Source organism: Ctenopharyngodon idella, chromosome 16, assembly GCF_019924925.1.
Source record: "Ctenopharyngodon idella isolate HZGC_01 chromosome 16, HZGC01, whole genome shotgun sequence".
Lineage (NCBI taxonomy): Eukaryota > Metazoa > Chordata > Actinopteri > Cypriniformes > Xenocyprididae > Ctenopharyngodon > Ctenopharyngodon idella.
In genome coordinates this window covers 19731771-19750651 of record NC_067235.1, presented here as the reverse complement: position 1 = coordinate 19750651, position 18881 = coordinate 19731771, and the positions used below count along the sequence as shown (strand labels likewise).

At 36.6% G+C, this 18881-nt stretch overlaps 1 protein-coding gene across 2 annotated transcripts; it reads right to left on the bottom strand.

Moving 5' to 3' along the window:
* Nucleotides 1-3386: 3386 nt before the first annotated feature.
* On the bottom strand, nt 3387-18822 carry trmt11 (tRNA methyltransferase 11 homolog). Of its 2 annotated transcripts, none has more exons than XM_051866115.1 (13): nt 18801-18822; nt 18282-18347; nt 18120-18193; nt 17121-17202; nt 16934-17026; nt 16450-16584; nt 16098-16254; nt 14719-14799; nt 14452-14616; nt 14075-14147; nt 12363-12497; nt 6307-6427; nt 3387-3642 (listed from the first exon to the last, which is right to left on the bottom strand). In XM_051866115.1, the coding sequence occupies exons 3-13, from the start codon at nt 18140-18142 to the stop codon at nt 3502-3504; spliced, it is 1206 nt and encodes a 401-aa protein (XP_051722075.1). In that variant the 5' UTR covers nt 18143-18193; nt 18282-18347; nt 18801-18822; the 3' UTR covers nt 3387-3501. The 2 variants fall into 2 exon arrangements, with proteins under 2 accessions (XP_051722075.1, XP_051722074.1); XM_051866114.1 differs by lacking the exon at nt 18801-18822 and adding an exon at nt 18568-18731.
* Nucleotides 18823-18881: the final 59 nt, after the last annotated feature.

Here is an 18881-nt window from a genome sequence, read left to right as displayed (position 1 = left end):
GGCTTTAAATATTGATTACATTTTAATTTCTCAACATAACCTAATTAATATTCATGAGCAATGCCTTAGTCTCACGAAGCCAGACCTTCAGACTGATGGCAGAAGCTTTTATTGTCCAAGGACCACCAAGAGGCCGTCTGACTGACATGTAAAGCAACCAGTCACAGTTCGTTTTATTCGGTGTCATGTTTAGGGGCGTGAAAATGTAACGTCGATGTCCCTACAATAACAGACCAGGGTATTTTAAATAGTCTATGCAGTGAACTTCACATGCTTCTGAAAATCCAGCATTTAGTTGATCCTGATAAGCGCTCATTGTCACAGTTGTAAACACAATGGCTTTCTTTTTCCATGAGAGGGGTTGGCATCACGGCGGCTTTGTTTCCAGGTGGACCATTAAAGAACGTGACACACACGTCTCCTGAAAATCCTGTAGAATTCAACCAATCAGATGATGACTTCGAAACTCCTGAAGTGTTTCCCATTTTGTGTGCCTTATGCATCAGACTTTCAGCCAACAGTCCGTGGGCATGACGTCTGAGGCTGAGACTACCAGAAGCTTAAAGGGTTAGTTCCCCCAAAAGTGAAAATTATCCCATAATTTACTCACCCTCAAGTCATCCTAGGTGTATATGTCTTTCTTCTTTCAGTCAAACATAAATATGGATATTTTTCTTACAAAAATGCATCATTTGCTTCAGAAGGCCTTTATTAACCCCCTGGAGCCGTATGGATTACTTTTATGATGGATAATAATTTTCATTTTTGGGTGAACTAACCCTTTAACTAGTCTCAAAGTCCTTGCTATAATAGCAGCACCTCTACATTGCTTATGTGACAAAAATATTAATACAAAAATAGCTTTAAAGTCAACATAAAATCAAAATTGATTCACTTACTGTGAACGATTCATTAGTACATGTCATTTTAAAGAAGAAAAATGGCCACTTAGGTGGATAATAGCCATTTTCGCAAACTTGTTTTCAGTCTGGCTTCATTCTGGTATGTAATGCCCACTTTCCAAGATCCAATCAATTCCTAAACAATAAAATTAAGTCCAGCCTTATATTTCTTGTTGAACATGCTGTATTACCATGAAAAGCCGCATTGCGGAAGTAAAATGGGTTGCAAATAGCAGTTCATGTCATCTTTAAATAAATAGTATGTCATGTAAGAACGGTCTAAAAAACAAAACAAAACTTTTGTCATTTAGACAGAGAGGGCGAGAATCGCAAGACAGCTTAACAAGACACAGCTGAAAACATAAGGAATCACAGAGCCAGAATAACAAACTCCTAACACCAGAGTTTGTGAGTAAACATACAAGGGCCACAAAATGGCTGAGCTCCAGAGAGAAATTAATGAAGCGCAAAAAGCTTAGACTCATCTGTTCCTCTGAAGGGTTTGTTTGCGTAGGTTGGAGGAGGTAAAGGGGAGACGGGGGTAAGGTGGGGCTCGAGTAGATCATCACTGGGAACCTGAAACAACACAAATCACAAAAAAAAGTGCACAATAATGTCATTCACTTTCTGTTCTGCAGGTTGATACACCACACAAAACAAAGTGTTGATGAAAAATGACATTAGCACATGTAAACCATCTGAACACACAAAAGCTAAAACCTAACTATGAAGAGTTGTTGATTGTTATTTGGTCTTTTGTTCCTCTTTTTCCTAAACATCCTTTGGTGCGTGTGGGTGAATGAGCAGTATTTGTTTTGCTGCCATATGAACCTAATAAAACTGACTCAAAGATCTCTTAAGGCTCTGTGCTGGTGAGAGCGCGTGTGGTTATTGTTTATGCTGGTTATTAGTTTTATTGGCTGTTCGTGAGCACCCCATTTAAATGGCCCAGCTCGTTTAAAAAGCAAAAGGGAAATGTTGGGTATTAGAGTCAATTTAGGTATTTTTAAGAACTTATAACTGAAAACATCCAGCCTTAAACAGAACACTTACACTGAGATAATATTAAAGGCACAGTATGTAAGTTTCACCTCTAGAGGTCACTTATTCAAAACAATAACAAAGGCGTAGCTTGATGATGCCGTAAATGAGCGTGGAATTATTGGAGTTGTCGTCTTCACTTCCACAGCCGATGGAAAGCAATCCGACGGGACTCAGGCAGAAATCATGTTCATGGATGAGCTAAAGTATTGTTATAAGTTATAAGTTTTATTAACATTACTGTGGTAAGAAACAGGGCGGGGCCGAGAGCCCGGGACATTTTACGTTGCTGTTTTTTTATGCTTATATGCTGCAGTCGTCCACTGACGCTCCTTTCGTTTTGTTGTTTATGCTTATTTTACGATTAAAGTTATGTTTAACAATCGCCTCCTTCTTCCCTGAATTTGAACAGTAAGCTAGATCAGCTAATAAGCTAATAAAAGCTTTTAGACACATTTCAATACTTTGGAACATATTTTTCCCCCCTAGCCTGGAATAGTGATGATAGGATGGTCTATATATTCCTTTAACAGAAATAAGATGAACTTCAATATCATTCAACTAATGAACACTGGGGATCAATGGGAACACTCCAACGACATGAACACAACTCTGCTGCAACTTGTCCACTAATTGATTTATTAGCTTGTTCGCAACAGTTTGCAGTCTATTTTTCATTCATAACCCCTTTTATGTAAAACGAAACTAATGTCTGCTCATCCTGTAATGGAAAGTGGGTTTCGGCCTGAAATAGTTGAAGGCTACGCAGACAGTTCTGTGGCTTTTCACTTCATCAATCCTCTACAGGGGAGAGTTGAGGAATGGAAGGATGCTTATCTCCTTGATCCATTTCATTTCAGCTTACTCTAAAGAATGCCTGAATGAGGGAAAAAAAAAAAAAAAAAGACAGAAAAACCAGAAATAGGAATTGTGCCAGAACACAATATCACTGTTTTATAAAGTTTGGGATCAGACTCAGGGTTTAGTAATGCAAAATGAAGACAGCAAAGACAGTTCACAGCTCTATCCTAATAAAAACGGATGCATCTACCGGTTTATGACATCACGTGTTAAATTTCTGCCCAAGATCTCTCCTTATTTTCATAGGAGATCTTAATTATGTTGAACTAGACGGCTCTCTTTGAGGTGAGTTTAAGTCTAAGACAGATTCATTAGTCAGATGTCAAACTGACCTGGTATAAACACTTAAGGGAGTTTAGATAGCAGGCCCAGCGCTCCATCTTCCTCTGCAAACGTCCAGTAGGCACATTACATTACACCCCTACATCTTCCCACCTCGCAAGCACTTGGAGAAACAGGTATTACACTAATCCCTATCGCCAATTTATCTTCAACACATATTGTTAATGCTGCAATAAATTCAAATGCGTCTGTAGGGCTCGCTTTAGAGAGAGAAAGATAAAAAGAACAGGACTAAACTGATAAAACAAGGTTTTTTATTGAAACAACATATTTACATGTGACAATTAAGTTATAAAAAGAATATTAAAAAGTATCAAAACAAAAATACAACTTAAAACCGTTTCTCCCCCATGTTTTAATCTTCATTTCTTGGGGTGGCTTTGCTGTCCTTTCCGTTCTTCTTAGTGAGACCACTGAAGTATTTCTCTCTGAATGAGTTGTGACCCTGGTATGGGGTGAAGCGAGAGTCAGCAAGGTGCGCTAGTTTGTCCGAATCCTGCAAGAAAGCATTTTAAACAGTTTAAATAAAAAACATCAGACAGAAAGTGTAGGATTCAAGCAATTCAATGGCAGAGAGTTGAAATGGTGCAAAGAAGTTCATATTCAATTTTAAACAACACAATACTAATGTTTTAACTTCAGAAAAGTGATTTTGTCTAATCGAAATCAGGGTTATTCCACCAAATTTAGTTCTTTAGTTCTTTTTATAACTCTTCTCAAGTTAAAAAAATGAATAAGAACTTGTTTTCTTTGCATTATTTGAGAAGTAAAAACATCACATCTTTTATGAATATAAATGTTTCTTGAGCAGCAAATCATCATATTAGAATGATTTCTGAAGGATCATGTGACACTGAAGACTGGAGTAATGATACTGAAAATTCAGCTTTGCCATCACAGGAATAAATTACATTTTTAAACATATTAAAATAGAAAATTATTTTAAATTGTAATAATATTTCACAATATTACAGTTTTTAATGCATTTTTGACTAAATAAATGCAGCCTCGGTGAGCATAAGAGACTTCAAAAACATTTTAAACAAATTGTAATGTTTCAAACTTTTGACTGGTACTGTACACTAAAAACAAAAGGCACAGTAAAGCAAAATGACAAAAACGGGCATAAATGTTTGGCTGAATAAAGCACACTTTTAAGTTTTCCCTTCTCAAACTCACAGTCAAGTGCCTAATGACAGACAGCAGTGTGTTAAGTTCCTCAGATTTTCCTGCTCAGAGTCGAGGCCAGGATCTTAAGCAGAACCTGCTGGAGGAGGACAGGAGGGAAGCATACTGCGCCACAGGCTAACGAGGTGGCAGAAAGACTGAGCTAAAAGTGATGACTCCAGATCTGGGTCTGCAAACCATCAACGGCACCTTCTACAACACACTCCCTTCTGCCAGTCAGCAAGGACTCAGTTCAGGTCACACGCGCCTGGCCCTTAGTTTACAACGCAACTTGCGCAACACAGACCACACAAGCCACAGGAACAGACCCTAGTGTCTGTAGCAGCCTAAGTGGGCTGTAATGTCAATCAGAATTACAGGATGAACAAATGAAGATAAAAAGCATAGAAAATCTCATGCAAACAGTCACGAAATGTCCAAGTCATATTTCACTCAAAAAAAAAAAAAAGTATGAAAATTATGCCTATTTTTATGACAATAAAATGGATTTTTCAATGACAATTATGCACATTTAACCCCATCTCTCTCAATTCTTACTACCATACTGTAATATGAACAATAATTCCTTCTGACTGTAATGCAAATATATAAACTTTAAGAAATTATCCTATTATTCAGCAAGGATGCATTCAATTGATCAAATGTGAAGTAGAAGGCTTTTACATTGTTACAAAAGATTTCTATTTCAAATAAATGCTGTTCTTTTTAACTTTTTTTATGCATCAAAGAATCCTATATAGTGAAAAAACAAACCATTAAGCAGCACAACTGTTTTCCACATTGATAATAAGATATGTTTCTTGAGCACCAAATCAGCATATTAGAATGATTTCTGAAGGATCATGTGACACTGAAGACTGGCGTATCCAAATTAACTTTACTGCATCACATTAATGTGAATAACTGTCAATAATTGTCAAAAAACAAGGTATAATTATAAGGTATAATATTATTGCTTTTGAATTTAGGTCGTTAGCATGGCTTGGACATTACTTTGTGAGTTTTAACTAGGAAGATAAACAGATCTTTGGTGTAGATATTTTACAAGGGGAAATGAGGACACACAGATTGTGTGTGCCAAAAAGCAAAATGTAAAGAGAAACAACAGAGCAAGAGATGGAAACAAAGAGAAAGCGAAGGAGACAAGGCAGAAACAGGGCCTCATCTGGACTCAGAGTTGTTTGACAGCACTAGACTAATGCTAGATCTGATAAGCTCCTGAAAGTCCAGCGTTCTGTTCTAAAAATAAGCTTCACTGGGTAATATTTATCCCATAATGTAACAAGACATGTTCCTTCTGTTCTCAAACAAAAGCAACAGAACCCATGTGAAGAGCATTGTAGAACAAGTCTAACACAGCCGATCAAGGACATTAGGATAAACATCCATAAACAATAAGCAGCGGACATTATTCAGATGTTTTTTCAGCTACTGCTGGACATGAGGAGAAGTTTAGCAGAGATCTCCATAATCGTATTGAGGGATCTGATGCCAAGATCACATACTTGAGCTTTGGGAAATGGGCCAGTTTTTCCACAGAAGAGACTCATTTGATAGTCATTTTTTTGTCTTTGGGGTTTGAAGAAAGTTCAGGAGGAAGACAAGGACATGACATCTGTAGGTAACATATTCGTTCCAGGTTTGGAGCACAAGTCAGAGGAGACACATGTCAGTCTGGGTAGATATTCGTGAGTGTGTTTCAGCAAAGCTTTTATGGGAACAATTTGGGGTTTTGAAGTGAAGTGGCTGTCAAATCCAAAGATGGATTATTTTCCATACAATGTGTGATTAAGTCATTAAAGCAGCTTAAAAACAGAGAGTCAACCACAGCCAGATGGCAGGTTATTTTCAGAGCATTCAATGCGGCGCCATAAAAGACGTAACCATATTAAACATATTCAGGAGCACACGCCGACAAGTTTGCATAAATCAAGCTCATCTTAAGAGCAACCTCAAAAAAAGTGTCACATACCTCAGGCTCCTTGGTCTTCTCCATGGTGATGAGTCTTCGTGACGTGTGGCTGGACAGAGTTTGTTCGCAGTTGCTGATGAGTGTCAAACAGGGGTGAAGAGGCACCATCTCCTCACAGTACCTGCAGACCACAGTACAATTTTAGATCAGCCAGCTGCCCACTTATCAAATGAAACACCTTGATAGTGGTAGGGGAAGTCACAACTATCATCTGTTGTTGTCGAAATTGCACCACTGCTCACTTGTGTGTGTCACATCATGCACTGCATAGCAATGAGTGGCTGACATTTTTCACAGATATTCCCTACTCACTTTGGAAGCCAAACAACGTTGAAGGTTACTAAAATGAACACAGAAGAAATGCATGAATGTAGCCACATTTGGTAGATGTTTTTATCTGGTGTGCGAATCCCTTTACATTGCATTCAAGGTGCACATTTTATCAGTTCTTACTTTCCCTGGGAATCGAAAGCATGACCTTGCCGTTGCTAGCACCATGCTCTACTGTTTCAGCTACAGAAAAGCTCTAGCCAATCATCAAGGACAACATTTGACATCTTGGTGTAGCAAATACTACATCTGCCTGTGTGTTCATCATAGGAAAAAAAAAACAACATATATATAGCGGTGAAATTACGATCACATTTGTTGAGTTACAGACAAAACTAAGGATGGGGCAATAAATTGATTCTCAATTCACGATACAATGATTCTGGATCGATTCTGATCTGTTCCGAATGTATCGCGATTTTCTCTCGAATCGATTCTGAGCTTAGTTTTAACAGAAAATGGCACTTTAGGCTAGTTTTTAACAACACACTCGAATGCTCACGAAGAAGAGCGCTTGTGCATTCGGTTGAGTCATGTAAGTGGTTGAATATACTTACACCTCGGCGCAAAATGCTTTTATGACATGAGATTAATGTGAACACAGCCCACTGCGAACACCCTTGTAATTCGCTTCAACCTTTTTGAACTTTATGAATGATTATTTTAGGTTTAAGTGGTGTGTGTAAGGAATTGGAAGCAATCAGAGTACGGCTGTTTCTAATGCATGTAGTGCCATCTGCTGTTAAAGTATTTGTTCTAAACCAATCAGAGTTATACCAACTTACCAAATAATTTACTCATGATACTTAAAGGGTTAGTTCACCCAAAAATAAAATTTCTGTCATTAATTACTCACCTCATGTCGTTCCAAACCCATAAGTCCTTTGTTTATCTTTGTAACAAAAATTAAGATATTTTTGATGAAATCCGAGAGCTTTCAGACCTCCCTATAGACAGCAACGTCATAACCAATTTCAAGGCCCAGAAAGGTAGTGAAGACATCATTAAAATAGTCCACGTGACAGTGGTTCAACCTTAAAGGGGGGCTATCACACACAGTTTATGCCAATCTCATGTTAATCTTGAGTACCTATAGAGTAGTAGTGCATCCTTCATATCTCCAAAAAGTCTTTAGTTTTATCATATTTATAAAAGATACATACGCTGTACCGAGTCTTTCCGAAAACAGCAGAGCGCCTGGAGGCGTGCCGTGTGAGCGGAGCTAAAGAGTGACGAGCACGCACAGCTTTTGCGTAGCGATCGTCTGCAAGCTATCAATGGTCAGCTAAACAAATGTATTTAAACACACACAATACACCATCGCATTATCCATGGATAACTTTTGAATCGCTATAATGAATATAGTGTATAGTGAATGATCCATAATGAATTTATGAATTCACTACGTTTGTGTTTTGTGTTTACATTATATGCACTTAGGCGCCTATTGCCAAAAAAAACAGACATTTGAAGCAGTTTTACTCACCACCTGCGGTTCCGACTCATGACCGGGATCATTACCGCTGTGACCGCTCCATCTTTCAGTTTCAAACAATCTGTAAATCCAGCGTAGAACTGGGCCTTGTTTATGAAACCATAAGCGCCGATCCTGAAGGCTCGAGCAGCCACGGAAAAACACGAGATATTCTCCATTCATTTTAACCAATAAAAAAGTGATTGCAACTATCAGTTTCTATGGTTATTTTAATAACAAATATCAAGAGCGCATCAATGTAATGCGTGAGCACAAAACTCTCAGCTCCACTTAACGCTGGGTTCTTTGGGAAGCAAGGTTATCTTTCCCTCACAACCTTTATGACGTCACACAGCCTCATACTCGAAAAAAAGACTGCAAAGTTTATGAGGATTTGGAAGAGTATTTTTGGCACAGAAATACTCCGTCATTCGTACAACTCGTGTTTTGAAACTTTGGCCATGTTTAGCATGAGAATCCAACTCTTTAACAGTGTAAATAAGTCAGAATACATGAAATAGCATTATACCCCCCTTTAATGTTATGAAGCAACGAGAATACTTTTTGTGCGTAAACACAAAAAAAAAAAAAAAAAAAAAAAAAAAAAAAAAAACACTTTATTCAACAATTTCTTCTTTTCCCTGCCAGTCTCCTATGCTGTTCAGGTTGTAAACTGCGCTTGAGTTGAACCACTGTAGTCTCATGGACTATTTTAACGATGTCTTTACTACCTTTCTGGGCCTTGAAATTGGTTATGACATTGCAGTCTATAGGGATGTCAGAAAGCTCTCGGATAGCATCAAAAATATCTTAATTTCTGTTCTGAAGATGAACAGGTCTTACGGGTGTGGAACGACATGAGGGTGAGTAATTAATGACAGAAATTTCATTTTTGGGTGAACTAACCCTTTAAGTATTGCGAGTAAATTACTTGGTATCCCTCTGATTGGTTTAGAACAAATCTACCAAACCAGATGTCTTAGTAAAGCCATGAAAATCATATCAGATCATAGGCACCCAGTGTCTCAAGAGTTTGAGCTTTTACCTTCGGGTCAGAGATTTAGGATGGCAATGAATTTTTAAAAAATAACATTTTATTGATGATGGATGTGATTTTTACATTTGTGTACAATGTTTATGTGTGAACGCATGTTGAAACGTTGCTGTGTGCAAAAAAAAAAAAAAAAAACGGTGAGCGCTTTAAAGACCGATTTAAAGAAATAATAACTGACAAAACAACATTTATCGCAAATTGTGACTAGACCATTCTGACCATTTTTATCACAATCTGGAGCCATGCCAAAACTATGAGAAACACTGAGAACATCCAAACAATTCATTGTTTCCAGAGGTTGTGAAGACAGTTAGTAGGGACATTAACTCAGCAGGGAGTTGAGCTGGTAGGCTGTTAACATTCACGTGCTGACAGATGCATTCGCATGCACCAACTCCCTTCATTTTTCAGACGATTACGTAAATATGACTAGTGCCTGAAATCAATGAAAAAATCATTTCGAGGGCTGCTAGCTGTAGCTGAACCTCATCCACACAAAGCCAATGATCCACAAACCATTGCGCACACGCAGTTAGCTCCGTTTCAAACAAATCATAAATTATGTGCCCTCTTTTCAACTGACCTGACAAAGCAAAACAAGGAGGCATACGAAGCATACATATTCTCCATCGTACTGTTTACACGGAGCTACTCCTGTCACCTTGGAGAAATGTCTAACAAATGTTAGCTTTCCAGTAAAGGGCCCTCTGGAGAACTCCGTCCACAGAAATCACCTGACAGAATCACATTTCTGAATATAGGGCAATGAGTCAGAACAGACTAGTGCATTATGGGGTACTAATGACTGACTAACGTCCCATGTGGGACATTACACTCATCTTTGCCTTCACTTCATGACGTCCATGTCCTGTAAAAGAGATTATTCTTCTGTTAGCAACAATATGCAGTAGTAACAAAACAATTAAAGTAAAGGTCGAAGATGTGTCAGCTGAATCAAAAGACTCACTTTTCATCGTCATGTTGACGTCTACATCACTGTGGACACCATTCAAAATACGTTAGGATATGTTATTCTATCATCCCTCCTTTAATTTTATTTGTTGATCTGTTGCGTCACCAGAAATTGGGAAATCCTGCCATTTACTATGGCAGATGTGTTTTCATCTGGTCTGGGGCTTGATTGTGAACTTTCTCCACAGGATGAAGTGGATGAATCGGATACTGAGGGCTGTTTCCACTTCTAACTGTTACAAGGGTAATCGACATCGAAGCCCCAGATTCCAGCCGCAGTCAGTTTATAAACACAAGTGTTGCTATACTAACGCCTGCTCTAAAGATGCGGTCGTAAAGTTCCTTCCTGACGCCAACGCCTCCTTGTGGTGGATGTTACTGATTGTTCTCAGTTAAATCCTTTCTGTCTGTCAGTAAACTCTAACATATTCAGATCAGGGGTCAGTATGTCGTCTTCTGACCCTTCGGCCAGATATGCTAGAGTTAATTTCTGTCAAGTTTGGCACTCTAGTTTTTGAAAGAAGTCTCTTGTGCTCACCAATATTATTACAAATTAAAAGAACTGTTTTCTATTTTAATGCATTTTAAAATGTAATTTATTCCTGTGATGGCAAAGCTGAATTTTCAGCATCATTACTCCAGTCTTCAGTGTCACATGATCTTTCAGAAATCATTGTAATATGCTGATTTGCTGCTCAAGAAACATTTATGATTATTATCAGTGTTGAAAACACATGTGCTGCTTAATACACTGCCTGGCCAAAAAAAAAAAAAAAGTTGCTGTTTGTTTTAATAGGCAAATACTTACTTAAAATTCACCAGGGTTAAAATTGTTAAAGAAGGGTTCAGAGAGCATGAAGAATCAATTTCACATATGAATTGGCACCTCAGAGTCCAGACCTTTTTTTTATTTTTTTTATTGAAAGTCTTTAGGATGTGCTGGAATAGACTTTACAGAGTGCTCACCTCTTGCATTGTCAATACAAGATCTTGAGCAAAAATGGATGCACCTCTTGATGGAAATAACATCACAACATTTTTTTCCATTGAGAGGTGCATCATTTTTGGTCAAGATCTTGTATTGACAATGCAAGAGGTGAGCACTCTGTAAAGTCTCCTCCAGCACATCCCAAAAACTTACACTGAGGTCAAGGTCAGTGCCAATTCATGTGTGAAAATGATTCTTTATGCTCCCTCCCAACAATTCTTTCACAATTTGAGCCTGATGAATCCAGACATTGTCATCCTGGAATATGGCCATGATACATCTTAATACATGGTTGTTTAAATAATGAAAAGCTACACACTCCATCTTTATTGTTAAAAGAACTGTTGCCAAACATATAACATGCTAGAAAAATAATAATCACTGTAATAATGATCCATCCATAGACTCTTAAGTATTTGCCTATTAAAATCCAAACAGCGATTTTTTTTTTTTTGGCTAGGCAGTGTATTTTGTGTAAACCGTGATACTTTTTTTTAGACTTCTATGATGAATAGAAAGATCAAGAACAGCATTTATTTGAAATAGAAATCTTTTGTAACATTATAAATGTCCTTACTGTCACTTTTGATCAATTTAACACGTCCTTGCTGAATCAAAATATAAACTTCTAAAACTTCTAAAATTACCAACCCCAAATTTTCAAATGGCAGTGCAAATCAAACAAGTATTTTGTTAATACTGTGCCAGACACACTTTAAAATGAATGAGAACATAAATTAAAAATAATGAGAAAAATAATTGTGATACACGATTGTATCGGCACAGACGACGCAAGCTAATTTCATAATTGTTGGCATCAGCAATCCTGAGGGAATGAATCCCGTAACTACATAATGAAAAATCTGTCTACAAGTGAGATGGAGGTGAGGTAAAAGTGTAGATCACAAGCAGCGGGTCCCTCCTTTGAGCCACTACTCTTCCCGGGCCCTGTAATCAGTGGATAGCATGATCTGTGGACACTGCTGTTTGTGGTCAGTGGAAAATACCCCATGGCTTCACACCTGCTCCACTGCTGGGCTGACCGCAGGTCAACAAGCCTGAGCAGGTTTAACACCCTCCACTGAAACAGGGGGCTTGAGCTACTGATATTCTTTGAGCTCATATCTACAGACATAAGAAGGTACAAGATAGCCCCCTAGTGACTGATACAGTACACATATGCTGGAGGAATATGTGTACAGTGAATGTGAACATTCAGTCAGATTAGATTTACTTACTCTGGTCTGTAGATTGGTAGCCAGTAGACAAGACGTCCACCTAAAACCAAGTGGTGGGCTGCAAAATTCAAGAGGTCGGCAAAGATATCGCTCAGATGATAAGCCATTGAAACAGGGACGTGACTCTCTCCAGCGCTGCATTGGGATATGAAACACAAGAAAATATAATCAATAGAAAAATCTCAAGAGGGAGGTAGTTCTCCAAAAAATTGGATATTCTGTCATTATTTACTTGCCCTCAAGTTGTTCCAAACTTGTTTCATCCATGAAACAGAAAACGAGAAATTGAGATAATTTTTTTAATGTGCTGGTTGCACTTTTTCATGCAATTACAGTAAATCGGGATTGTAGGTTTCAAGTGTCAAAAAGAACTCAAGCGCCATAAAAGTACTATATACTCATTAAGTAGTCCATGGCATTTGGGCACTATTTGTGTGAGTACTGACATGTGAGCACAAACGGATCAAATCATTCACAGAGGTTTTGTGAAGCGGATCAACTGATTCATTGAAAAAATCTGCCTCAAAAGAACATCCCGGTCACAATCACACATCACTTATAAAGTCTTCAGAACATATGAATGCAATGAACGGAAACGGGTGACTAATATATTCTACATTGCCTTTTGTGTTCCATGGAAAAAAGAAAATCATACGCATTTTGAACAACAAGTAAATGAAAACAATTACACAGAACCATCCTTGCTTTTTCCATTGATAATCAAATGTCTCCAAAGACATTATTATTTATTTTTTCAGGCCTGAATTAATATTAGTAATTAGTATATGTTCTAACTTTCATACAAAATGTTCTAAAAGTTGTTTTGGGTTTCATAAATTCATAATTTTTTTAAACTGATGGTCTAAAAGTGACAGTATAGACATTTATAATGTTGCAAACTATATCTATTTCAAATAAATGCTGTTTTTAAACATTCTATTCATCAAAGAATCCTGGAGAAAAAAAAAAAAAAAAATCATGATTGATTATATATATATATACAGTCAAACCAAAAATTATTCAGACATTTTTGATATATTTTTACCAGTGGGTGCAGGACACTATAGTTCATTTATGTAAGTGAGAATAGCAAAAAGTTAACTGTGACATATTATACCCAAAAATTCTTCATACAGTGGACTACCAGTAAAATTTATAACAATTTGGAACCAAAAATTATTCAGACACTTTGACCTGACCATGTTTTGCTTAAGTGTTATCTGATTAATATTTTCTGACAGTTTAACTCTGAGATCTTGTCATATTTTATTACCATTTTTTTAAACTATAGTGAATAAACTGTATTAATGAATGAAATGTTCAAGGTGTCTGAATAAATTTTGGTTTGACTGTATATACAAAAATCACAGTTTGTTAAAAAATATTAAGCAGCACAACTGTGATAGTAATAAGAAATGTTTCTCGAGCACCAAATCAGCATATTAGAATGATTTCTGAAGGATCACGTGACACTGAAAATTCAGCTTTGCCATCACAGAAATAAACTGCATTCTAAATGTTTTTTTTTTTTTAAATCAAATAAATGCAATGAACATAAGAGACTCTTTTGAATGGTAGTGTAATTGTATAGTCTTGTACCATGTGTTGTGCTAGTTGTGAGGCAGTAGGTTTATTTGATGACTGGCTCACATCTAAAGAGTGTTTCAAGTGGATCCATTAAAAATGCAGGTGGATAAAAGTGATAGACTTACAAATCCTCAGGAGGTTTGATGATATCTTTATGAGATCCCGTTCTCCTCGTGGACTCACGAATGCCATATGGAGCTGCACAAGGGAAAAGAAAAACACTTGAAGCTTCAAACAAAAACAGTTAATAGTAACAAATAAAAAAAACCCACAAATGTGACTTTAATGGTGAAGTGTGTCATTTCAACACCACTAAACGTAACTGAACAATGTTTACAAACAAACAGTATTCCCATGCGATTGAAAATCCAGCTTAAGCTACAGTACAAGCGGTGTTTTGGAACATGGTAGCTGGTTTTTAGCTTTCAGGTAGACCATTGTATTTTAACATAAAATAATGACACGCTTCACCTTTAAAGGCCTTCAGTTTCTAGGAACGTACGATCTGTAACAATGGCATCAAACTGTGCGTTTTTTCTCCAAACTGGTTTGGAAGCATCGGACACCATGACGTCTACATAGAGACTCTCAGTCCCATACTGCCGCAGGTTTGCTCGGATGTTCTCATCTGGTCCTCTCCATTTCTGATTCTTCCTGCTGGCTTTTCCTGCAACAGGTTTAAATGCTCAAAGGTGCAAATGTACTGAATAAACCTACATTGTGTGGAATACTCGAAGGAGAATGATTGTAATGCCTTTAAAAAACATACCTATTCCATGGATAGTGTTATAATCGATGTCTGTCCCACATACATAAGCCCCAAAGTGTGAACATGCTACCAAAAGACTACCTGGAAAAACAAAACAGAGGAAAAAATGATCATGAGAGAATTTAAGAAAATTATACAAGTGGTCTCTGGAATGTACGTATCTGACTGTAGATCTTTATATACACTTGGCACTTTAAAATTATGCCTGTAAGGATTTCCAGCCATCCAGAGAGTATTCAACTAAATAAGCACATCTGGCCTGCAGATCTCAGCGCATGTGGTGACAACAGACTTATGATAAAGCCTGGCAGCATCATGGCACGCTACAAACTCACGCTTCAGCAAAAAAGCCTTAGAGAGAGAGAGAAATGCAACCCCATGCTGTTTAGAAAGCCAGAAATCTTTCGTTTGACTAATGACACTCGAAAGTGGGACTTTCAAAGTCAAAAGAAAGAGTAAAAGTGGGCCAACTGAGATGGAAAAGTGAGAATTATTGTGAGCCATCACAAAAGATTATAAAGAGTTCTGCTCCTGGTTCCCGTTAGACACAAATAAGAAACAGAAGACGATGGTACAAATCCTCAATCACCCTGACAAGCTGTCAGATGTGATTTCACTCAGAACGAGACACAAACACAAACACCTGCTTCAGTTTGGCCCAAAATGAAGAGTCTAAACTGTTTTGATTAACAACATGCCAAACAAACAATATGCAAGACTAAACAAATTCATTTGCAGAATAAAGGTATCTGATTTCATAGCTGTGTTGGATGAGAAACTTATACGCACTCACTGACAACTAGTTTAAAAAGACAAAGAACCTCCAATATAATATCAATAAATAATTAAACAAAAAAATTAAATAGAACTAAATTGATTAAAAAAAAATAAAAAAAAACTCTCCCACCAAATTATATAGTTTATTAGCTATAGGCTAATAATATTCAATTAATGATGCCTGGGTTAATATAGAATTTAAGTGATGTAAGTTCAGATATTAAGTTAAATTAATACAGCAAGAAAGCATTAAATTGATCCAAAGTGACAGTAAAGACTTTAATATTGCAAAAATTCTATTTCGAATAAATGTTATTTTGAACTTGTTTTCAACACTGATAATAATACGAAATGTCACACCGAATCAGCGTATTAGAATGATTTCTGAAGGATCATGTGACACTGAAGACTGAAGTAATGATGCTGAAATTTCTGCTTTGCCATCACAGGAATAAATTACATTTTAAAATATATTAAAATAAAAAAGTTATTTTAAATTGTAATAATATTTTACAGCATTGCTGTTTTACTGTGTTTTTGATCAAATGAACTGTGAGCATTATAGACTTCAAAGCCTTCTATCTGCACAAAGATTTCCTCACCTGTTCCAACAAAAGGATCGTAAACCAAATCATCAGCCTTTACTTTGGCATGATTGGCCATGATGAAAGAGAGGCCAGCGTCCATACTAGTGTTCCCAATGAAATGTCTCTTCTTCACACTGTAAGAGCGAATTAATTCTCTTTGACCATCTGCAATCTGAAGAGAAAACTTATTTAACATTTAAGAGTTGATACAGTATGTTACCTTTTATTTTTAAGGACATCATTCAGCTTTAGTATCCAGGGCACAAATCAAGCATTTTACAAATCCATACAGTCGTCAAATGTGAAGCCTTGTACACCAGCACACACCACTGAAGAAACATTCTGAATCATTATAAGAGCTGCTCACCCATCTCCCAAAGTACAAATGGAAAGGCTCCTCTGGGATATCATTAGGATCAGAGCCATAATCCTCCAGCAAACAGAAAACATGTTCTGGATCCTTTAGATTGACCTTCCCTTCAAATGGCAGGAAGTCTAGAGCCTGTGGCAAAAATACATTAAGTTAAAGAGTTAGTTCACCCAAAAACGTAAATTCATTGACAGTCTACGCAATTACCACATTGACCCTTCAAAAAGTTCATAAAGAGATCAAAGATTTCATTCAAAATATCTTAATTTGTGTTCCGAAGATGAACAAAAGTCCTACAGGTTTGGAACGACATGAGGATGAGTAATTAATGACAGAATTTTTATTTTTGGGTGAACTAACCATTTAAGACAGTATAAATTGCAATTGACGCTGTTACTAAATTAACACCAATTATGGATTGTATGCCACAGAATCAGGTATTCAAAACGTGCAAACATGTAAAATACAGCAAAATACTTACATCAATCTTTTTGATTCTGTCCTTAAACTCTAATGTTTTGTTGAAAGTGTAGACATTGATCTTATAAGTTGAATTCTGCTGTAGATATGGAGCCTGTGAAGAATTAATACAGACAGTTTATTCAGAAATACACCCTGTAAATCTCAAGGACACATTGTACTTTATTGAGAGGGAAACATGAACAAACCATGTTTTCTGCTGGATACACCAACAGTGACCTCCTCAACTCATCTGTTGTTCTTCCATGACCCCAAAGTTCAAAAGCAGACCTGGAAATCAATATTAAACTTTACATAAATCCAGTAATTTAATAATTATCACTGTATTTTAGTAACACTTTACAATAAGGTTTAATTTGTCAATGTCAGTTAATACGTTAGCTAACATAAACTAACAATGAGCATTATATTTTTGCAGTATTTATTAATCTTTGTTAATAAAAATACAATTGTTCACTCTCTTCATGCAGGTTCACAGTGCCTTAAAGGGATAGTTCACCCAAAAATGAAAATTCTGTCATCATTTACTCATCCTCAAGTTGTTTCAAACCTTTATGAATTTCTTTGTTCTGCTGAACACAAAAGAAGATATTTTGAAGAATAGGTGTAAGCAAACAGTTAACGGACCCCGTTGACTTCCATAGTAGGGAGAAAAATAAAATACTATGGAAGTCAATGGGGTCCATCAACTGTTTAGTTCAACAGAAGAAAGAACTTCATGCAGGTTTGGAACAACTTGAGGGGGAGTAAATGATGACAGAATTTTCATTTTTGGGTGAACTATCCCTTTAACTAATGCTAACTACTTTTGATTTTAAAAATGTAGTAAATGGTGAAATTAACATTAAGATAATTAATTGATGCAGAAATATAGTTCTTTGTTAATTCATGTTAACTAATGTTAATAGCAAAACAAACGTTATTATAATATTAACGAAAACAGCCTTTTTTTTTAAGACATGCAGTATTCACACATTGATCTTCAGCCAATCATTGACTACATTCAAATATATGCAGAGTCCTGATTGGTCAGTATTGGGTCATAGGGTCATGAAATCATATGCAAAGCAACTCAAAATTTCGGTAAATAAATATCGCAGAGTAAATGCAGTTAGGTTAATATTTATAATAGTTTGTCATCCTGAGCATTTTACATGCACTTTAAATAATAAAATATTACAACCTACTTGCCACAAACCGTTCTGGACATGACACTCCGTATATCATCTTCCGATAAGCCATTTAGTTGCCAAAAGGGAGACTTATGAGGAAAAAGTTAGAATTTTTAGAAATTAAATAACAACTTATGACAATTACTTGTTTCAAGTGAAAAACAATTTTGGCATTACCTTTTCAATGAATGTATCTGATGTATCAAATGGCTGGTTCCTTAGAGACAGCAATGCTTTTATTTCCTGCAATCAATAATTCAAATAGCGATTTATTAATGTGTACCAAATATAGTTCGATCTTAGATTCAAATGAAAATAATTAACTACAATACTGAATGGAGCTGTGCAAAAAATTTATGAATAATGAGCTCTTTAGTTCAAAACACATTCTTGACGTTTTAATCCAATAAAATAAGCATTTTGACACGAAGGACTAAGTGTACTGAAAGTTTACAGTTTGTACCGGTAATCTAAAATCGACGTTATCATGTGCCAGATGAAGTAAATATTGTCTGCACGCCCGACCACAGTGGAGCGCCATGTTTGTGTGCAACATTCAACATCATCCGATGGGAATACTTGTGCTCGTAACAACAGTTCCAATTTGGCATCCCCGTACTTAAATCGCCTACGCGAAAATCTCCTAAAAGGATTGGATATTTGTAGTTTTCAATGCCTGTTTTAACTAAGTCATACCCATGAGTAAAATTAAGTAAACTGCCTGTGTGCTCGAAAGAACAGTCTGTTCGTGAAAGCCGAATCATTTCCCTATGTTTT

Excerpts from the sequence above, each read along its gene's own strand:
- trmt11 (XM_051866114.1), bottom strand. The coding sequence starts at position 18,660 with ATGTTGCACACAAACATGGCGCTCCACTGTGGTCGGGCGTGCAGACAA. Across the intron at positions 17,203-18,119 it reads TCCAGAACGGTTTGTGGCAA|GTCTGCTTTTGAACTTTGGG; the intron begins GTAGGTTGTAAT and ends ATTGATTTCCAG. Across the intron at positions 12,498-14,074 it reads ATCAAACCTCCTGAGGATTT|CGCTGGAGAGAGTCACGTCC; the intron begins GTAAGTCTATCA and ends ATCCCAATGCAG.